At 31.7% G+C, this 23523-nt stretch overlaps 1 protein-coding gene across 1 annotated transcript; it reads right to left on the minus strand.

Annotated features, from left to right (window-relative positions):
- Positions 1–478: 478 nt before the first annotated feature.
- LOC142322799 (uncharacterized) lies at positions 479–22758 on the minus strand. Its single transcript, XM_075361876.1, has 7 exons — positions 22576–22758; positions 21254–21550; positions 20137–20314; positions 18508–18647; positions 6075–6272; positions 1995–2321; positions 479–610 (listed from the first exon to the last, which is right to left on the minus strand). The coding sequence occupies exons 1-7, from the start codon at positions 22756–22758 to the stop codon at positions 542–544; spliced, it is 1392 nt and encodes a 463-aa protein (XP_075217991.1). The 3' UTR covers positions 479–541.
- Positions 22759–23523: the final 765 nt, after the last annotated feature.

Raw genomic sequence — 23523 nt, forward strand, 5'->3', positions numbered from 1 at the left:
CCATTGTTAGCTCTTTTCTAACATATTGTCAAAATTCCTATTCATTTTAATGGAAACTCTTTCTTCCTCACAATCACTTTTCTATTTCATTATTAACTGAAATGATGAACTGTACATATCACAAGTATTTTGTTAATTACATTTCAGTGCATATTTCAATTATGTAATAAACGATTTTCTTTATTTACTAAGAGTTGAAGTAGCAATTAAAAACTCAATAAATGCAATTAAAAAATTTCTTAAATATGTAGTATTTTTTTAAGCATCATCTCTTAATATACGTGTTGTATAACCTTCAAACAAAAAAACAAAATACAAAAATTGTACCAATACAAAAAAGGTAAAAAACAGGATACTTTTTATCTGTAATTTATATAAGTTTTATTTCAATTTTAACTCAATACTACAATGAGAAGGAATAAGTTCAATTTTCAAAAGAACAAGTTTTAAAACAATATAAAGTTTAATTTTTTCTTCTGATGGCTTGTAAGAGATAAACTCTTCAAAGGAACATTTTTCTTTTGTGATGCGTACTATTATTTTATTCAGAAGCAATCTCTTTCAACACCATTTTCAATTCATTTGGTAGACGTGTCTTCAAATTAAGTATCTGTGAACAATTAAAATTTTGAAAAACAAAATTAATTTAATATTTTAACTGATAGAGTAATAATTTCTCTCCATTGATACAGACCAGTTTTGTTATTAGTAAGTAATTTAATTCTATTTTTGATTGGTTACTAACCATTTTCAAAAAAGCTGGCAATGAATTGCATAACATTCCCGGCTATGCTTGTTAAGTTCAATCATTTAAAGCTCTATTTGTATCCTTATCATATAATTCCTTTTTATTAAAAAACAACCAAGGATTAAAATATTCCCTAAAAATGTTAAATAAATTAATATCAGCATTAAAAAAATTTCAACTATTTTTTTAAAATTTGGTGGCTCCTCCATCATAGGAGGGGTATCAAGTTATATTTTAGTGACTTTGTTGTTTAACAAGATAAGTTTTGAGTATTAAAAATTTGGAACTGAGGAAAGGTTTTTTTTTCATTTTGGGGGCTTCCATACTCAAGGGGAAGTTTCGGCTAAAATTCATTTTTAAGAAAATAATCACTAAGTGGTAATAATAAATTAAAAAAAGAACTTTTACAATATTCAGATATACAGTAATAATTCTAAATAAACATAATTACATAATAAACATAAACATAATTTTCTAGGAAAAAGGTGAAAACGTTTTGCTAATTTTTTTTTCAAGAAATACTAAAGAATATCAAAAAATGAAGATTTTTACATTTTAAATGTTAAGAGGTAACTTGTGGAATGAATTTAAATTTAAAATAAATCTAAAAAAGAAACCACAGGAGTGGGATGGGGAAATCGTTTTTATAGTAATTTTAAGGCCTGTTGATGTAGAAAAACAGATGCAATAAATTCCCTTTAAAGCAACTTTAAATAAACTCCTTTTCTAAGCAAGGAGTTTGTCCCCAAAAAATGACTATATTTATATTATCATTTTTTGGGGAGGAGATGAATTAAATAAAAATATTTGGAAATTTGTGATCTTCATAAAATGAATTCAACATTGTAAGAAAGGTTTTTGCTGTAGTGGCTTAGTAAAGATTTCAGATTTTATTTCAGCCAAAACATCCACATCCCTATTTCCAATTTTTGTAAAAATCTAATATATATTTTCCCTTCCAAAGTTAGTACCTCTCTACCAAGTTTGAATAATCAGTCTGGCTGTATTTGGTCCAGTAAGACCAAATACAGCCCGACGTACGGTCACTATGTTGCTAACTAGTTTCAGATGTATATGATAAGGATGAAAACTTTTGTTGGTTATTTTCCTGTTTTAAAACAAGGGCTAAATTTTGCTATGGCACTTAAATTAAAATATTAAAAGTACATAAAAATGTAAATATAGAATAATAAATATAGAAATGGTTAAAAGAAGACTAAAATAAAAATGAAAGTTTCATACATACCAGTTTAGCAATAGTAACAAATTCATTAATATTTAATCTAGAAGATGCAACAATTAATTCAACTGACACAGCTTCTACTGTAGTAGCTAAAATATTATAAGAAAATAATCCCTTGGTCGGCCACAGACCAGCAGCAGGTTGCAAAGCTGTTAACCATGATTTCAAAAATAATAACCAATCAATGTCATTTAATCTTAAATTAGTATTTTTTGCTACATAATCAATTAAATGAGATGTCCATGGTAAAACTGCTAAATTATAATTATCTTTATGTTTATTTAGTATATAACGCAAACATCTATAACAATGTTCATTTTTATCAGGTACCTGAAAAAGAGCATAAAAAAGTATTAATTTTAATTAATATATACTAGTAACTAACTGTTTTCTTTTTATGTATATATTTCAAGTTGATTAAAAAATCAGAAAAATCATGATTAAAAAAGCAGAAGAATCACAGTGTTAATTTTTATTCATTTTAGGAAAAAACAAGGACATGTTACACCATGCTCTATCCATATATATTTTTAAGCTTGATGTTTGTGCATGGGAATATGAAATGGATTTTTGTAGTCTATGAAAAAATGCCACAGTCCAGGATCTGAATGTAGAGCTTACTACAAAATGCTGAGATACTATATTTTTCTGCTGTAGAAGTTGGCAAACAAGTTTTTTCCCAATACTTCTATTGACTTCTGAGTAATTTTTATTGACAATTAACAATTAGTAGTAATTGGCAATTTTTTTTGTAAATACATATTTCCTCATTCGAATATTTTAATCAAGCCACAAATAAATAGTTATCTATAATCAGTAAACATTTAAACTGCATTATGTACTGTTTGTGTAAAAACTGCTGCTTTTTTAATGATAAAGCAAACCAAATTTATTTAGTATGATATTTTAAAACCTATGCTATAACTTTTATTCATTTCTGTGGCCATCATCAACAACTGGTGCTACTGCTTTTCACTCTAGCTGATGTTATTGCTGGTAGTTTTCTTACATTAAGGAGAATTGTAAAATATTTCGATTATATTTGTTTTTGTTCTTTTATTTGTCGCTGTTGTGTGCTAGTAGACACACAACACACAATGTGTGTTGTGTGCTGTCGCTGTTGTGTGCTGTTCATTCTATTAGTAATTATGGACTGCTTTTATGTGTTCAATGGACTTTCTTTACAGCTGTCCCGTTTATTCAATGTCGGAGCCCATTCAATTCATATGTTCTAGGGCGGCACACTGTATTTGTTTGATGATTATATTTGTTGCTCGTAAATTTAAAAGGGCTAAGTGTAATCTACATTTAAGAACAAAAAGATACTGCATAAAAAAACTGGGATCATTATCAACATAATTATTTATATTCAATGTGTTTAGTTTTTATATTGCAACATTAATTATTTATTTATGACATAAATAAAGTAGTTTTTTTAGCTTTATCACTAGTCAACTAACATAACTAGCAAAGTATTATATGACTTCCCCAGCTAAACTAGTCAAGTCATTATTACTAAGTAAGATTTAAGCATCAAAATTCACAAATTTTGAATAAAATTTTTCATTATGTATGAGGGCTATTTTTTTTTAATCTCCAATCGTTTATTCAAGTAAACAAGAGATAAGCGGGAGGCAGGTCTGCACGTCATGTGATTGCATCATCTCACCACAACCACAACCTCTGCTATTGCCAGCTTCATTGCATCAGTCTGAGGCGAGCTCCAGGCAATTGAACATGGCTGCTATGATCGATACTCTCATCAAGTGTGCTTGCGAAGTGTGATACTTTTCTGCAAGCAGAAGGATATAGTGCTGCTGAAATTAATCGCAGAACGAGCCTAGTATTGGTGGAAACTTTATGAATGATGGTAGAGTACGGGAATGGTGTAGGAATTTAAAGAAGGGTGAACAAAAGTCCATGACGAAGGTGGGCAAGGATTCAAGTCCTTGCCCACCGTCATACACCTTGTATGCCTGGTTGAGCATGTAGATGATTTTGTTCGCAACAAATGGAGATTTATGATAAGTGAACTTTCTGCAGAAATCCCAGAAATTTTCAAGGTCTTCTCTGTACACAACTGCGACCAAAAACATAGGATACCAGAAACTGTATGTACATTGTGTCCCAAAAATGTTGAGCGACTATCACAAAACGGAGTGAATGGCATCAGCCTTAAATGTTTCTCATGCGTTACAATAATGAAGTGGAAAAAAGTTTCTAAAATCTGTCGTTACTGGCGATAAGACTTGGATCCAGTATGACAATCCAGAAGCCAAACAGTCTAAGCAGTGGATGCACATTTCTTCTCCAAATAAGCCGAAAGAGTTAAACAGACATTGAGCAACAGGAAAACAATGGCTACAGTTTTTTGGGACCATAAAAGCATCTTGTTGGTAGACTTTGTGGAGCAAAGGATAACAATAACAAACGAAGTTTATTTTGAATTTATACGTCGCCTCCGCAGAACGATCCAAAACAAACAAAGAGGCATGCTCTCGTGCGGCGTGGTTTTGATCCACAAAAACAGATGACCGCACTGTGCCAACGTAACGCAGGACCTTCTTAAACAATTCAATTTGGAAGTTTTCGACCATCCACCATATAATCCAGATCTAGCACCTAGCAATTTTCACTGCTTTTGAGAATTGAAGACATGGTTGGGCAGACAATACTTTGCCTCCAATCAAGATCTTCAGGAGCTGTCAATACACACCTTACCTCACTGGCAGCAAACTTCTTTGAAGAGGGCATCGGAAAGCTGGTTACTCAACTTTTAGTAATAAAATCATTTTGTTATGTCAATATGTCTTTTTTATAGCCCATCGGAGGTTGAAAACAAAAAGACAACTCTCATAATACATATAAATAATATTTACTATATAAATAATATTATTATATAATAAATACATATGTGTTTATGCATAATACTATAGGCCTACAATTTATTATATAATTTTTTATTTTATTTTAGTGGCTTCTTTATTCTGTGGGGAAAATTTAGGAATAAAGAAGTGGTTCCTAACAAAAAAAAAAACAATTTAAAAGATAATGTTTAAAAATATTGAAAATAAGTAAAACTTTTAGGAAAGTAATGAAAAAAATTGCTTTTCATTTTGGGTCTGGAATATAATACTGGTGCCAACCCCAACCCATTAAATGACAACGAAAAATAATTTTTTTAATAATAAAAATTCAAAGTTACAGCCAAGAAAAAGAGAATATATAATCTTTAGAGCTGAGGAATAAATTTTAAGGAAATCTTTTCTAAAAATATTCATATATAGATTAAACTTAACAAGTTTGATTAAGTAAAGTTCTCTAAATCTAACACACCCTTCAATAAAGGGTAAAATAAGAAAAATAATTTTTCAAAAAGTTTTTGAAAAATATTTAAAGTGGTTGGAGGTAGAGCAAAAGAAAAAAAAAACATTTCAATTTTAAGAGAGGGAGCTGATTTTTTGAAAAAGGTTTTTAGATTATTTGTATGTATTATAGTTAAAAATTTGCTTTAATAAACTTCTCTAAAATGCTTGTGAACAAAAACAAAATTGGTTTATTTGCGATATCCCCTAACCCCTTAACAAATTCTGAAAAGAAATTAATACGATTAATGCCCCACATATAGAAATACTTTAACCAGCTTTGAATAAAATCTGTTTGGTCAATTCTGAGATGTAAGGCCAAAAGTATTGGGACACAAATACATATATATGTTTTTTTGGTATAGATGAACTAGTCCAAAGAAAAGTAAAGATCTACAAAGACCAAGATCAACATTTTTAACATGATCATCATACTTTCCCCTTAATAGCTATTCTAGCCAGGAAAGTAAAAAATTATACAATTAGTATTCTTAAAAATAATTATTCACTTACACTTTTATTTTCAGTCTTGTATTTTTGGTTTTCATGTTAAGCTTTCAGATTAATACTTCTAACGCATCATCTCATTAGGAACAATGAGGATATCTAAAAGCCTATACAGTCGGTCATAAACACATAAGCATGCAAACAGATGAATACATGCACATTGAAAACTATCAATATCTGTACACTCCAAGAAAAAAATGAGATTACTTACAGTTAAGGCAACGTTGAGCAAATTATAATAGATTTGTCTGACATTTTCGGTTGATAACATACTTATACAGAACAATGGTTTTAAGCCTTTGCTTGGTATTCCTATTGTAAATAATTTTATACCACTTAATGCTCTATGTACATCTTTACGCATCATTAAATTAAGATCTTCAGCATTCATTTCTATATGAACCTCTGGCTTGATAACAAAAAATAACACAATTACAATTCTTATTCGATGCTCATTAAAGAATAATATGAACTAGTAAAACATCTGTTAAAATCATCTACTAGATGTGGGTAAATATTACTGAATTCATGTGTCATGTCCAGATTACAATTACCGACCACATCTTATTTAGAAATTACATGGGGTATGTTGTGAACTAAAAATAGACATTTTGGAAATTTATGAAATAACTGGTGAGAATTTAAAGAATAATTAATAACCGAGTGGAACAGTTTGAGAGAAGAACTGGAGTTTCTAAAAGATATTGAGACAAGTTGCATGTGAAGATCCACAGGAATACTTCAAAATTTTAAGAATGTCTCTAGCTAAGGTCAAAAGTTTCAACAATCATACATGCAGAAAAAACTTCAGGTTGATCTCAAGAAACTGAGAAGTGGTGATATTTTTTAGTCCAAGTATTTATTTTGAGTACTGCAAACTACTGTTACTAAATTTCTACTTGAATTTCTGGAAGCTATTACTGTTTTGCCAAATTATCTGCGTGCACAGCCAGGCTGGACAACTGATAAGCAGGTGGTGGAGAGGGGTCTCTTCCAAAAACATCATGTACTGTCTGTCAGCACAATTTTTTTTCTGAGTTTCCATAAGCAATGACTCACCCCACAATTAACATATTATGTCTATCGCATTATTATTACATCATCGTATTTAGACTAATATTTATCTAAGGATTTGCTGATGAGATGACTAATGTCAACATGCAATAGCAATAACCAATTATTGTAGTTTGGTGACTAATGTTATAGTTTTTAAACAACCCTCCCCTCCCAAATATACCTTTATAAAACTACAAACACACTGCATAGATTAACAATCTTCAACCGAGCATTGCGAAGTTGTGTAAGATCATAATATTTTTATGTAGTAATCTTCCTGTAATAAATGAAGTAGTGTTATAATAGTAATTTTATGCTTACAAACAATTTTATGGTAGTTTTGTTGGTAGTAATTTAATATTTAAAAAGTTTCACAAAAATTTAAAGCAATGCGTGTGGTGACAATTAATAGTGAAATGAAAAAAATAAATAGTGATGACAACAAAACAAAACATTTTTCAACGCTAGGCAAACTACCAACTTCTAAGGCGTATCACAGGACTGAACGATTTCGATAAATGTATGGTAAGGCAAAGAGTTATAAGTTTCACCTGCAAAAACATTGCCTTCCTACAGTGAAAATTCTTTTACAAGAGCTAAGAGAGAGCATTACTTTCAAGGGCAGAAAAGCAGTCTAAGTTGAATAGGATCCGTGTTAATTTTCCACTATCCTAGCACCAATGAAATCTACCTCTGTCTGGCAGATATGTCAATGATGTGTTGTTTGTGAATCAACACGAAGGTGCATTCAATGGCCAGAGCAATCATGATGCCATTGATGATCTGCACCTAGGATCATATGGATATAGGATTTGTTCTAGAAATGTTGTTCATAGGGCTTCATTGGAGCGAAGGTATATTCAATGGCTGAGAAATTGTGATGCCATTGAAGATATATATGTGAATGAGCATATGTATAATCATATAATAATAATTATGTGTAAATGTATAATCAAGAATAAATCATATGATCTTATGCTAAAGGTATATATTATGTGCCTAGCATCATCATGGATCTAGGACTTCTCCGAGTGTTGTTCCTGGGGCTCCATTGAAGTGAAGGTGTTATTTAATGATGGCCAGAGCAATTGTGATGCCATTGACAATCTGTACCTAGGATCATATGAATCTAGAATTTCTTCTAGATATGTTGTTCATGGGGATCCATCGAAGTAAAGGTGTATTCAGTGGTCAGAGCAATCATGATGCCATTGAAGATGCACCTAATAAATAATCTTACAGTGTAATATGTATGTGTGTGTACATGTTGGATGTGTATGTGTGTATTGTTTGCATATGTGCCTGCGTGTAGTATGTATGTATATGTAAATGCAGTGTAATAATTAATCTGTAAATAGAAGTGTGGGAGTAATATTAACATAAATATGCATCAGGATTATAAATAACATACAATAATCAAAACATGTTAAAAAATACATTAAGAGAATACAAACAACTGAAGTTAGAATAACAATCCATTACAATGAGTATCAGATCAAATGAAATACAATATAGATAATCACTGGCAACTGGGAGTAAACATAGTTTATATATAGGTCTTCTTATTTGGCCTTTAGCAGTATTTACATCCATAATCCTTACCAACTTATCAGGAACTGGATAAACCTGGGTAACAATTCTGTGCTTACACAGCATGGGAATAGAATCCTCTGTGATCAAAAGTAGATCTCCTACCGAAAGATTACGGGAAGGAAAATGCCATTTATTGCACTGTTATAATAGTTAATGCAGATAATCTCTATACCATCTATTCCAAATAGAATGAATAAATTTTTGAATAAGTTGTCAGTGACCTAAATGATTAATTTAAATTTTCAGATAACTGGGTTTAGGCAAAGACGTAAGAGGACATCCAATAAGAAAATGTCCTGGAGAGAGAGGTTCTGGATCCTTATGGTCTGTAGAAACAGAAAAAAATGAGATGAGAATTAAGACAAGCTTCAATCCGAGTTAAAATTGTATATAATTCCTTAAAATTCAGAATCATTAGTCCAATTACATGACGTAAATTAAATTTAACGCCTTTTATTGTGCTCTCCTATAAACTACCAAATGGGGAAAAGCGGGTGGTATAAATGACCAATGTATACCTTGTTTAGCTGAAAATTAAGAGTTTATATAAATTTTAGAGGATATTTTTAGCACTGCAAAAGTTAGAGGCATTGTCAGAAAAAAATTTGAGTAGCAATAACCCTACGAGATATAAATCTCTTCAAGGCTGCAATAAATGCTTGTGAAGTGAGATCAATTACAAATTCTAAATGTACGGCCTTAGTAGCAAGGTAAACGAAAAGAGCAATATAAGCCTTATTCAAGGAATTAAATCTCTGCTCACCATGACGTATTATAATTGGACCATTGTAATCTACTGCACGAGCAGAGAAAGGTAGTGAGAGAGAGTCACTTTAAAGGATGGTAACTGACCAAGTTCTTGGACTTGGGTTGATGCAGTAAACTTAAAGCAAGTTAAACATTTATGAATGACTTGATAAAATAATTATTTTAGCATTTAACATCCAGTACCTTTGATGTAAAGAGTGGTGTGTTAGCTGAATGCCAGCTAAAATTTGTTCTGATTGGTTTGACTTAATATTAAGAATAAATGAAACAAAAACTAAATGTATGGAGTAAGATGTGTAGAAATGAGAACCTTAGAGTATAATCAAGCAGAATAGTACACACATATGACATTAAATAGCTTTACGTCTTTCCAGTAAACAATCTGGGTTCAAATTGCAGTTATTAAAAATAAAATTATGGTTATTTGGCCAAGATGAAGAAGATTGTAAAAGCCAAACCAAACCAAACCATACCACCAAAGTGATATGTCAATTAATTTGGGGAACAACCTCTTAGATAATACAGCAGCAGGATTGTCTGAAGACTTGACATAATGCCTATTAGCAACTGCTATATTTTGTTCAATTTCAGATATTCTGTTGCTTACAAATATCTTCCAGATGGATGGCTGTCCGTGAATCTAATAGAGTGCAATTGTCAAATCTGTGTATAGATGTATCTCGTCAACATTTACCTGTTAACACATTAGTTACCTTTACCAACAAACAATAAAGTAATAAACAAGCACTTAATTCCAGTCTCTGTAAAGTTAGCTGTTTAAGATATAATATACATTGCAAATTTGATTCACTAGGTGTAACTAAAACCTGACAGTACATGTTTAATGACATATTTATGAGTTCTGAATCTAATCATTATTGAAAATAGATCTTGCTGACTACAGGACCAACTAATAAAATATCATTAAGAGGTAGACCGTTAGAGGTTTTAGCCGAACCATTGAAAACAACATGAAGCTTAGTAGCCAAACTGGATGATTTAAATACTGGATGGTGAGATAAATGGTATACATTTGATTGTTTAATTAATAAGTCATTGGAGTTAAGTGATGATGTCTATCCCAAATTTAGATACAATGAAAATGGAATAGCCTCTAAGTTTGGAGTTATTGGTTAGTCGTTTTTCTAAATATAAAGATTTATTTCTAGCATTAACAAAGGAATCATCCAATTAGACTATGAATCTGCCTCGAAAATGTTTTTCATATGTGGAGTTTTCATAAAGTGAAATGTCAGTGTTAATATCTTCAATCTTACAAAATTTTTCAATTATATTTGAAAGATTTGTAAAATCTTTATGAGAAAATGATGTAATAGAATTATTGCCTTTAACATTAATAGGAAGACAACCATTAAGGATATAACCTAAATTGGTTTCTTGTGTAATAGGATATTTAGAATTTCGCATGAATTTCCCAGGGATAACAAGGCTGAGGGAAAATTGAGCTCCAATAAGTACATTAATACCATTTGTTACATTAAAATTAGGATAAAAATAAGCCAAAATTAAGTTATTAGGTAAACTAAGATACTAAGATGTGAAATGCCAAAGGTGTATGGTGGAAGACGATCGATTATGTTTGAAAGAACAGCACATTGCACCTCAAATGAAAAATCCACATATAAAGAGTGCAATGTAATTATAACACTGTATTGAGATTGAGAAAGTGAATTATTTATTCCTGTAACAGGAAGATTAATTTTTACCTAACCTTTAGGCAAAATTATATGTACAAAGATTCACTTGACTTCCTAAATCTAACAAGACCTTACTTTTTCCTGTTTAGCCTTTGGGAATTACTATTAGGTGTTACTTCAGAGGATGAATGAGGATGATATGTATGAATGTAAGTGAAGTGTAGTCTTGTACAGTCTCAGGTTGACCATTTCTGAGATGTGTGGTTAATTGAAATCCAACCACCAAAGTACACCAGTATCCACGATCTAGTATTCAAGTCCGTGTAAAAATAGCTGGCTTTACTAGGACTTGAACGCTGGAACTCTCGACTTCCAAATCAGCTGATTTGGGAAGACGCGTTCACCACTAGACCAACCCGGTGGGTTGACCAACAAGACCTGACATGCTCAAACATCACCATGAATATCAATGGCATTACATATTGCTGTAGACAAAATCACATTTGTGTCTGATTGCAATTTAAATGAAGACTGGTTATTGTCAGATTTATTGTCATTTTATTTATATTCAATAAATTCATCCATATGAACAAGAGTGTTAATGTTTCTGAGAGCAGATTTTACATGTGTTAGTTGAATGACATTCATTGACAGAATGGTCTTTTCAACAACAATTAAGACAGCTATTATTATGTCTCAAAATATCCCCTCATTCATCAGTGGATAAATTTCAAAAATCCTTACAAGCATACAAATTATGATTATAATTACAAAATAAACATTGTTTATAATTAGGAATTGAATAACAATTAAGTTTATTTCCTCTATACTGTTTATTGTATTTGAAGTAAATCCTTTAGTAAAAAATTTGGTTGCATTGTTACAACCCTGTCCTTTAGCGTTATTTCCTATGTTATCTTGATGAATTGATCTATTTGGATTGGTATTCAAGAAATTGACGTCTTGAATCGAGGAATGCTAACAAAATCTTGAAAGGTGGGAAACTTTATTTAACAGTTTCTCCTTCCACTTTTTTGTAATCTAATTTTGAAGTTAAAAGATAAACTACACTGAATTTATACATGTTAATTGGAATTTGCATTTTACATAAGAAGCCACTTCATTAATAAATCTGGACAACATGTCTAAATTTAAAATTAGGCATTATGAAAGGCAATTGTATACTTATTACTGAATCTTTTTTAATAGCTCTAGTGCAATGATATAGTTTCCGTTTCTAACAGGCAAATCCTTAACAGCCAATGCATCAGCCTTCAAAGAAGAATGTAGATAATGCAATTTTTGTGAGTTTGTCAAATCATATCTACTATGCACCAATCATTGAAGATGCGCTGTAGTAATGCTGCCAATCAATACATTACCCTTAAATATTGGTATTAATTGGTTGCAATTGTAAATGGTTAATTGCTGTGTTTACACTGGCTTCTTGAATTACTGTCCTTTGATTATTTTTTATCAGATATTACAATCTACATTCAATGGAACATAAATCATCTTCAACTTGAATACAGTCTAATGAGAGAACATCATCATCATCATGATTCAGTTTCAAGATGAGATTTATACCTTCATATTTACTCGATTACTGATTGTCTTCTTATTACTGATTTGTGTAATAGCAGCTTGAAATTCTTAATACTATTAAGTAAGTAAAAAATAAATAAAGTAATATTCTGTGAATACTGAACAGATAAGGTTTCATAACCCCAATTCCATTGTAAGAAGGCAACTTGATTAATTCCCTGTTTTATGTATCAATCTGGATCCAGTATTGAAGATTAAGCATAATTATAATTTGCAGAATACATAATTTAAATTTGAACATCGTCACATAAATCTTCAAATCCACCAAGGAAGACCAAAATGCAAGTCAAATAGCATCCGCGTTAATTTCCCACTATTCTAATACTGTAATTCACAGGATCATTTTATATCAAATAAAATACACTGGTTACTTGTTCAATAATGTTTTAATGTTTCTTGTTAACGTTTACATATTTAAATATATTATATTTAATATGAATTACATTGTTGTGTTATATTTATGATGTATGAGATGAGATGGATGATACAGTGAGATGAGATGTGAGCATTTCAATGAAAAATAATATTAAAAACCAACTGTAATTAAGCCAACTGAATATACAGCTTTCTATAAAGATGAAGACGAGACAGTAGCTAAATTTATTTATAAGAAATATAGAGCAAATAACATATGATACTGAACAAGCAGTTGTGAAGGTATCTTGGCTTCAAATGGAGAAGGACTCAAAATAACAGAAAACTATTAATTGAAACACCAGATGTTCGAGAACAAAGAATTTCTTATCTGAGGGCAATAAAGTGTTTCAGAAATCAAGGATGGCCGATAATTTATCTTGACTCGTAAAAGCAGTCATCTTAAAAATCAATCGTGGTCAGACAATTCCAACAATGCTGGCAGTGAAAAAGCTTTTATCCTAAATGCCTTGACAATGTGGAAAGCGACAAATCAAACTGGGGACTAACATGTAAACAGTGATATGTTTATGAAATGGATGAAAGAAAAATTGTTGCCAAATTTGAAGCCAGGGAGTGTTTTAGTAATATACAATGCTCCTTACCGTAATGTTCAAATCTATAAAGCCAGTCAAACAGGAGAAAACAAGATATGAAAGATTGGCTTGTGAAAGACAACATTCCTTTCACTGATGCTATATACGAGTGTGAGAAAAGTAATAAGACTGACTTTTTACTTACGAAAGTTTTTATTTTTTTCAAACAACAATATTATTCCGTTCAAAGTAGTTCCCTTGGGCAGCTGTACACCGGCAGAGTCATTGTTCCCTTTCCTTGAAGCAGCGCTGGAAGGCTTCAACTGGTAGGACTTTTAACTGGTTGGTCACAGTCTTTTGAATCTTCTCCAGAGTTCCAAAATGACATCCTTTCGGGAAAAGGAAAAAGTCACAAGTACTCAAATCAGGTGAATAGAGGGGGTTGAGGAACCATAGGAATGCGTTTTGAGGTCAAAAATTCCCTGATGGAAATGGCCGTATGACACGGGGCATTGTCATGATGAAGCATCCATTTGTCTGCAATGTCTGGTCTCACATGAATCACTCTTTTCCTGAGCCTTTCAAGGACACCTTTGTAAAACACTTGGTTGACAGTTTGTCCTGGAGGAACAAATTCTTTATGCACGATACCCCTACTGTCAAAAAAGCAAATCAACATGGTTTTGATTTTTGATTTGCTCATTCTACATTTTTTCGGTCGAGGAGATGACGGAGTGTGCCACTCTTTGCTTTGCTGCTTTGTTTCAGGATCGTACTGAAATATCCAGGATTCATCACCTGTGATCACACGATTGAAGAATTCTTGGTCATTGTGAATCCTCTTAAGAAGATCAACGCGCTTCTTCGATTGTCCTTCTGTTCCGTTGTGAGGTTTTTCGGCACTGATTTCGCATGTCCAAATCTGATGTACGGTGAAAGTGTTTAAATTTAACAGTTCACTCATCATCCTTATTGTTAAACGACAGTCTGATCTCACAAGAACACTCACACGCTCAACGTTTTCGTCATATATTGAAGCTGAAGGTCTCCCTGAGCGAGGTTAATTTTCAACGTGTTCTCGGCCTTCCAAAAATGATTTGTGCCAGCGGAAAACTTGTGCTCTTGATAAGTAACGTTCCCCATAGGCCTGTTTCAACTTTTCGAAGGTCATACTCGCGGATTCCCCAAGTATACTCAAAACTTGATTGCATAATGTTGCTCTAAATTCTGATGCTCCATTTTCGTAACACACAACAAAAACACAACTTCACTGATGGCGCTGTCAAAAACAATGTGTCGGCTGAACGGATTTGAAACTCGTATTGAGCATGTGGAAGGGACGAACAAACCAGTCTAGCATAGACCGGTAGACACAGCGTGATCAGATTGCTCGCATTGTTACCAATCTCATTACTTTTCTCACACACCTCGTATGTGCTCAAGCTGTACAATCTGGTAAAATTGCTCAAACCTAGATTTTGCCACTATATCCTTGATGAAGTTGTTCAAGAGAAGGGTCATGATATCTTAAGACTGACTTCATATCATCCATACCTCAAACAAATTGAATTCATATGGCCTGATGTTAAAAGCTATGTCGCTAATAAAAATACATCTTGTAGTTCTCCTCACATTCAAACGCTAATTGAAGAGAAGATTGCTAGTACGGGCCAAGAAGAGTGGGTAAGGAAGTGTGACAACATAAAAAATTGAAGACAAGTATCTATCAAAGGAAAGTGACTTCGACAACCTTGTTGAATCGTTCGTCATTTCATTGAAGAGTGATCCTGACTCTGAGAGTAGTGATGAAGACTCTGATGACAAGAGCGGGATTGAGTCGCTTGAGTGAAAAAGTGAAGTTACTTGAAAAAGTAATTGATGACTTTTTTCGATTTGTATAAAATATGCTTTGATTAATACTTCTTTATTACTCCTTGATTGTTAATGTAGTGGAAACAGTTAAGTGATAAGCAGTAGATAAAACAGTAACACTTTTTAACCATTTCATTGTAGGCTAAGTACAGTAAAATATCCCTTTTTACTATTATTATATTAATATTTATAAAATAGATCATAATAGTTGTAATTAATTGACAGAAAATATGCTTTTAAATATTATACTACCTAATTATTTTATAGCGCTACTACAATTAGATATTTAACATATACATACTTACATAAATAACATTTTTACTTTATATTGGATAAATTGGGATTAAAATAATATGTGTAGTTTATGCTGTAGATAAAGTACCATATTATAAATTCAAAATAAATACGTAATACGGAACGAATTCATAATAATTGTTTCTAAATTACATATTAATGAAGTGTATTATCAAATCGTTTAATTTTGATGAATATTAGTTTAGCGGTTTACATTAAGTCATATTACAGGTGTTAGTCGATAGAAGCGAGCATAATGTTTTCGGTTAGGTTAGTAACCACACTTCCACGGGTGCAGATAGTTTGCCTCAACAGTACTGGATTTTCTGTTAAAATACTGGATATTTTGATTTATATGAAAATTAATTTAATTAATATTAAAATTAAGTTATGCTAAAATATTATTATTGCAGCATACATATTATTATGGCAATATCATTATTTTTAAGTTATATGCTTAATATTATTAAGTAAGTTGTATGCTATATATAACAGTGAACCTTGTTAAAATGTTTATTGTTAAGATAACTATAGTTTCAATCTTTAGTACTGCTTACCTTTCGTAGCTTCATTTTTTTATAATTTGTTGACACGTTTCAGAATCACTCCACTGTCAAACTTATTCTACTGGTACTTTTAAATTTCTGTTAATCTTTATATAGAATTTAATCAACGCCACTCCCTATATTTGACATCATGACTTATCTGGCCTTACCTATTTACTGTTTTCAGTAAAATATACAAACTAAAAGAATTACAGAAACTAAAAGAAAATAATGCACTTATTACAAAAGGGAATAAAGGAAATACAGAAAATTTTATAAACAAAACAATGTATAATAGAAAAGAAAGTTAAAACTGAAATATATCAGAAAGAAATTACAAAAAATTAACATATCTAATTAAAGAAACCGATTACAAACATTAACATGAATCCGAGTATACCAATTATGAGAACACAGGTTAAAACCCACAAAGAAAATTTACTGTTAAACCTATAGTAAATTACACGAATGTGCCAGCATATTAAGTAGCAAAATATTTAGCAAATGTATTAAAAGACGTGGGAATATTGAAAAACCAATACACAGTAAAATATTCAAAGTAGCAGAAAATGAAAAATACAGGTGTTTAGAATATATTAGGTACATGGATGACACTAATATAAAAAGTACAATTAGTAAATAATCGATTTAAAAAAAAATATAATGGAGAAGAAATGAAAAAATTCCACTATGACATCAAATTTACGATGGAAAAAGAGAGAAATGAAACTATTAATTTTTTAGACCTAATAAAAAGAAATAATCTAGATTTTGAATTATACAGAAAAGAAACCTTTACAGATAACATCATAACTTACAATTCGAATCACTGAATGGAGCATAAATGTGGCTTTTAGATACGCGATTGACAGACTACATAAATTACTAATAAAGAAACTAGCATATAAAAAAGAAACTATTTTTTAAATGGCAGAAAATAACGGGTACACAAAAGAAATGAACATAAATAAAAAACAAATTAAATGAAATTAAAACAACAAACAATAAACCTTTAAATGAAGTAAATTAACATTTACCGGGAAAGAAATTTACCCGATTAAACAATTCTTTAGTAAATATAATATAAAAATGGATATAAATACAAATGATACACTAAAAGATTTTAACATAGAAGAAAAAAGTATATTCTACAGTAATGGTATAAACAAAATAAAATGTAAATGCAAATGCAACATACATTGGACAAAAGGGAAGAAAATTAAAATGAAGATATAATGAACACGAGTTCTTTTAAAAATAAAAAAAATGATTCTAATTATGCAATGCATTTAATAAAAGAATGATATAACCGCAATGAAAATGGAATAATCAGTGAAATTAATTCAATATTGTGTTAAAGGAGGAAGAATGAAAATTTTAGAAAATCTAGAAATATTTAAATTGAAAAGTAACAATAAAATGATCATAAATGTACAGATGAAAATGTGCTTGATTGTTCATTGAACAATCGAGCAGATGTCCTTTTTAAGAACCTCAATTTATTGAAAACAGGAAATAGATAAAACTATTAACAACAAATAAACTAGAGGAAGGCCAAATAAGGCATGGCGTCAAATATAGGGAGAGGTATTGTCTAAACACTATATAAAGATTAACAGAAATTTAAGAGTACCAATACAAAGTTTTGACAATGGAGTGGTTCCAAAATGTGACAACAAGTGATAAAAAATGAAGCTAAGAAAGGTAAGCAGTACTAAACATAGACACTAACAGTAGAGTAGCACTGGCTAAGGAAGTATCTAATCAAAAGAAAGTTATTGCGTAGTGAGATTATTGACAGTTTATCTCTAAGAATACTCGTGATGAACCATGCCTTGATATTCAAAAATGACTTTCATACCGTCTTGAAAATTCATCACAACATTCCAGCCTATAGATCACAGCTAATCCAGAGACTCTTGGCAAAACTTGGGATCAAACAACTTCAGAAGGGTCCTTACTCACCAAACATGGTTCCCTGCAATTTTTGGGTCTTTCCTAAGCTAAAATTTCACAATGGAAACCTTACTGGGATAAGTGTATAACATCAGAAGGGGCCTACTTTAAGGAGACAAATCATTTTACTAAATAGGTTAAATATTCTTGTTTTTATTAGTCAAGGTTGGATACTTTTACATCACACCTCATTTTCTATTTTTAAATATGATAAGCAAAGAAACTATCTAAGAATAAAATTTGAAGTACGTAAAATTTGAAGTATAATACCAAACATAATAGCAAAGAATAGTTTATAAAAATTGCAGCTGTCTCTAAAAATAAAATAAAGGAATATAAAATCTTACCAGAACAGCAGATCTAGTGTGAACAACATCTATTAATGATATTAAATTAATTGATAAATTGAAAACCTTTTGATTATCAGAAAATAATCCGCATTTCACAAAATCCAAGAAATTTTTGTCGCTAAGAAATATATTTATTTCTGCAAATATAAAAACATATATAAAAAACAGTTAAAAAATACAATAAAAAAAAATGTTAGATTTAAAATTTTCTATTACTTTTCTTTTACATTCCAATATTTTCTCAATATATTAGTATTTTTTGATGGAGTCAAATCAGCATCTGCTATGCTGATTAATGTTAAATCCCAGTTCTAAGCATTCAATCAAATCTTACAGTAATATTATTTAATATTTAAATAAGTGAAAATATTCACTTTTTGATCTCTCTGTACACTTCTCCTATATTTCACAGAAAACACACGATGTTTAAAATAATTCTTCCACCGCTTAAAATATCATAGAAAATTTCATTATTTTCTAACAAATTTACAGTAACTATTCCTTTTCCACTGGAGGCATGATTTTAGCATATTCTTCTGGAAAGTAAATGTCTGTTTTCTTTATCGCTTGTTTAATGACCCCAAAATACCAGTCGCAAGGCAAATAACTGATCTCGAACTGTGGAGGTTTTTCAAATCTCTTCCGTCAATGTTCAACTTGAAAGAAATTGTAATGCAGCATGATTATGGTTTTGGCCTCTGCATGGATCTGCAAATATGTATAATTCTTCAGCAGAATCAGGAGTGTTCTTAATGAAGTCACAAATAAAACTTTAACTTCATTTGGACTTTTCTTACATATACCTTGATGGTACGTGTAAATGTGACAAATACCATGTTTTAAATTGTGCATACCAAAACAGCTGACCTACAACTGCCCATAATAAAATATTTCTTGTACCGGAATGTGTGGCAAAGACAGATTTTGCATAAAATCTATAACTATGTCGCATGTAGTCACTTTCCTTACATTTCTCCTCTACTTCTTTCATCCTAACATAAAATTTATTTACTCTTAAGTGCAGGATTTTTCACCAACAACTGCTCTTTTAACATTTTCGGCTGATACAGAACTCTGAATTTTTATTCCTAGCTTCTCACAAGTGTAGCAAACATCTTGAGGCCTACCAAACAACAAGGTAAAGTTTTCTTTAAAATACATAATACCAATAACTAACTTTACTATTTGGAAACGATCCATTAAATAAATTGTATATATAATCTTTATATTTAAACAAAAATCAATACATTTTGATTTGTATTTCTGAAATGGCATTTTTTGACCAGAAAAGAAGCTATGTGATTATGGATTGTTCACATCTTAGCTGGTGTAACATGCGACATGGGATTAAGTCCTCTTATCAATAGGTATCTTACCTGGCAAGAGAAGACTAGTTATTCTTCAAAGCCTAGCTTCACCAATGTCAAAAATATTTAAAATTGCTTGACTTACATACCTGAACCTGAGAATTATTTTCCTCAATATTTAAATAACATTTGAAAACACTAAGCTTTTGACTTTTCATCATCATAACCCAATCTAGACTCTTTTCTTGAAATATGATGATTTTCTATTAATGCTTGGAAGTATAAATCTTATTCATTTTTGCTATTTAATGCATAAAACCATTTTGTTTCTTTGCTAAAACAGTTTTTCCTTTTTGATTAACATACTCATGACCTGCACATTTTTCCTTTTTTCTTATGTTTGCTTTCCATGAACTCTTGTTTACAACTTCACATTTTTTATACTCCTTATTTTGACTTACGTCACTATTATCAGCATTGTTACTCATTTTCTTAAACTATTAAAATCAATATAAACTTAAAAAAACAACCTATGAACAACTTAATCAGTTGCTGTAACTTTTCCTTGAACATCCTGACCCCATAGGGTCAGACACCCTTCATGTGTAGGTGTACTACTAACATAAACTCCAAAATAAAATACATCTAGCCAAGTCTCAAACAAGACTGAATGACTTTCGAACTGAAAGAAGAACAAAGGAGCTGAACTCTACCTACCCGAAAGGTAAAAATGAGTTCACAAAAACAGTAACAAAACATAATAATAACAATAAATAATAACATAAATAAAAACAGCAACAAAATAACAATAAAACCAAACATACGAGTAAACACAAAGAAGGAAAGCCCAAGAGAACATCACACCACTTTAGTGATCCATTTTTTCACCAAATATCCAAAATAAAACTTTCTACAATCACCTATTTGTCCCAGCTTTTCCAATTAACACAGAGATCAACTGTCAACCCAATAATATCACACCAACAAATGGTCTCTGTACGCATCAAGTCACAATAGCACATTCATATATCACATAAGCATTGTCCAACAATCTGCATTGCGGACACATCCAGAGTCTGCCAGGCCGAATTTTTGTAGTCTGTCCTAAAAAGTACCAGTAATTTCATACACAATCAATTGATGATTGCTTGAGCTATCGTCAACCACCTTCCAGTTACAAACATTGGCAGGAATAAACCTACCAAAGGTAATGTTGATGTTTGTTCTGTCAAAAAGCTGACGCCCATCTACATTACCTGTGTAGGTGGGCAACTTACCTGGTACATTATGTACCTGCAGACCATACTGGGCTAAAAAGCCCTCTAATTCACTGCCATCATCGATGAAGCTGCTATGCTACAAAAGTGGCTTAGCATTCACGTCCGCACCAATAAGGATTGGACTGGTGTCAAGAATCGTAGGATTTTATCTCAAACCTCAAGTTGACAATCAGCAGGATCTCTGTATTGAAAATATGAACTTACAACACGCAGATGCAAGTTCTGAACATCCACATGGACAACATGACAATCGTTAGAGAACTGTTGAATGAAGACACAGTCAAGTTCCCTTCTGCACAGTACAGCAGACATGCTATCAGAACCAAAATAAAATTTTTTCTGAGAAAAAACTGGCAGTTCACTGGACACAACATACGTATTCTGTAACAAGACAACATCCAACCTCCTATGTATGGCGATCTCACAAAGTTCAATCTGTACAATGTAAGCACCCTGTGTATTTAATTGCCCAATTTTAACTATCTAATGATATTGAATTATATAATACCTTATGACAGCCCTCTGATAAGCACAATCCTTACTATTCACAGAGTGCTTATCATCCTTCTGAAGATGTCTGCAGTTTATAAAAGTTGGGTCCTCTGACTTCTTAGGACACTCCTCTTGTTTGTATCCTTCATCCCCACACTACCACCAGATGTTTACACAGTTTAGCTGTGTGTCCAAACTGGCAGCACTTGAAACATCGTTGAACATATACATATTCTTTGACCTTATACGAAGAGAAGTCAATAAACAACCTGCCCTCTCTACAGAGCCTTTAAATAATTCAGGACTCACCGAAGACACTGTGGTAACACTTTGCTTCAGACCTACCTGTTTTGAGTAACAGTTGAAAATCAGTCTTGAAGACCACCTCAGCCATCTGAGTATTCTGCTCCCATATGAGAGTCATTAACTCCTCCTCAGATAGACATCGATTAATATCATACATGATGACCTTAGGACGCCTCTTCCTTTTAAGGATGATTTTCATGTAGGTTTTACCAACCTCGAGGAAGTCAGAAATAGCTTTAATTATCTCTGTCATTAGCAACGACAACTAGCCCCTTCATCTCATGTGCATTTCGAATCTCAGGCTCAACCCCTTCTGTCAAAGGACTACCTGAAACTCATTCATTTCCTTGCTAGATTTCACTGATACCCTTTCCTTTAAATTAATGAAAACAACCTCAGGCTGTTTTTGAGACAGACTGGCTTCCCGTTTCTCCTTCAATACCTGAGAATAATGTGTACGTTGAGGCACTACAACTGGAAGAGAAACTTTTTCCTTTACAATCTCAACCAACTTATCTTATCCTTCCACGATGGCAGAAATAATTGCTTTGAATTCTCTCATTCTGGGGATAACCTTTTCGCATACCTTTAGCTGAACTGCTCCTGGGACTCACTCAATATGAAACAAGAGTTTCATATTGCTCATTAAATTACCTCACAAGCAGAGCAGAACTCCTCACATGCCCTGTCACTTGAACAGAATCCTGCACTAAAACCTTAACCTGAGTAGAGATACCCAATACCCCTGCCTTTGGCTCATCTCCTGATGAGGAGGAATCATTAGGCCACATTTCAGCTATTACTTTACCAGGAGCGCATTTTGCCTGCCTAGATTTACCCTTCTTACACTCTTTAACAGACATACTCAATATTAATTTAATAAAAACAAAGACCATTAAATTAATTTAATGTTATTCACTGTCAATAAGTCCAATAAATCAGATGGCAATGTAAACAAGGAAGAAAAAGTCTAACTAATCTAGAAAAATAATCATTTAAATACTTTTCACTAAGCTAATTATTACATGGTTTAGAATTTTAACAACACAAGTCCAGAACATGTGCTGTTTCAATTCTAAACAAAATTATTTAGTCTACATAACTATGTTGAGTGCATTGGGATATGTGATGTTTCTTCACTTAATAGAAATGCTTCCAATCTCTCATATATCAAAAAGTCAAAAAGGGGCAGAAGTGGACATGTGATGTTTCAATTCAGAACGATTCAATTTGAAGGCACATACAACCCACAATTACCTAGGTTGGGTTGTTTCCAACTCAAACTCGAAAGGATTGTCTGCTGAGGAAACCCCTGATAAATGCAAGGAGATTTCCTTTATCCCATTCATGCAGTTTATTTAGGATTCCTCTGTTCCAAGTTGTGTTGTATGCCTTTTGCTCGTCAAAAAAAACCACAACCAGGCATTGGTAAATTAGGAAGGCATTTTGAATAACAAATTCCAGCACAACTATGTGGTAAAGGGGTTTCTTAATCCATACGACAGAAACTAAAAAATAGTGCCGCTGGTAATTCCACTGATGAAGGAGCTATGTAATTAGCTCTGTAAAGATGTTATGGAAGAATAATTAGCAAAAAGTTTGGAGTAAATAATTTTCAATACTTAAAA

Source organism: Lycorma delicatula, chromosome 4 (genome assembly GCF_047948215.1).
Source record: "Lycorma delicatula isolate Av1 chromosome 4, ASM4794821v1, whole genome shotgun sequence".
Classification (NCBI taxonomy): Eukaryota; Metazoa; Arthropoda; class Insecta; order Hemiptera; family Fulgoridae; genus Lycorma; species Lycorma delicatula.

Bases quoted from the DNA above. Each gene is read 5' to 3' on its own strand.
- LOC142322799 (XM_075361876.1), bottom strand. From the start codon at position 22,758: ATGTCTGTTAAAGAGTGTAAGAAGGGTAAATCTAGGCAGGCAAAATGC. The intron at 21,551-22,575 runs GTGAGGAGTTCT...TTAAATACACAG, and splicing joins CTGTTCAAGTGACAGGGCAT to GGTGCTTACATTGTACAGAT. The intron at 20,315-21,253 runs GTTTGAGATAAA...TGATTTTAATAG, and splicing joins CTGCTGATTGTCAACTTGAG to TTTAAGAAAATGAGTAACAA.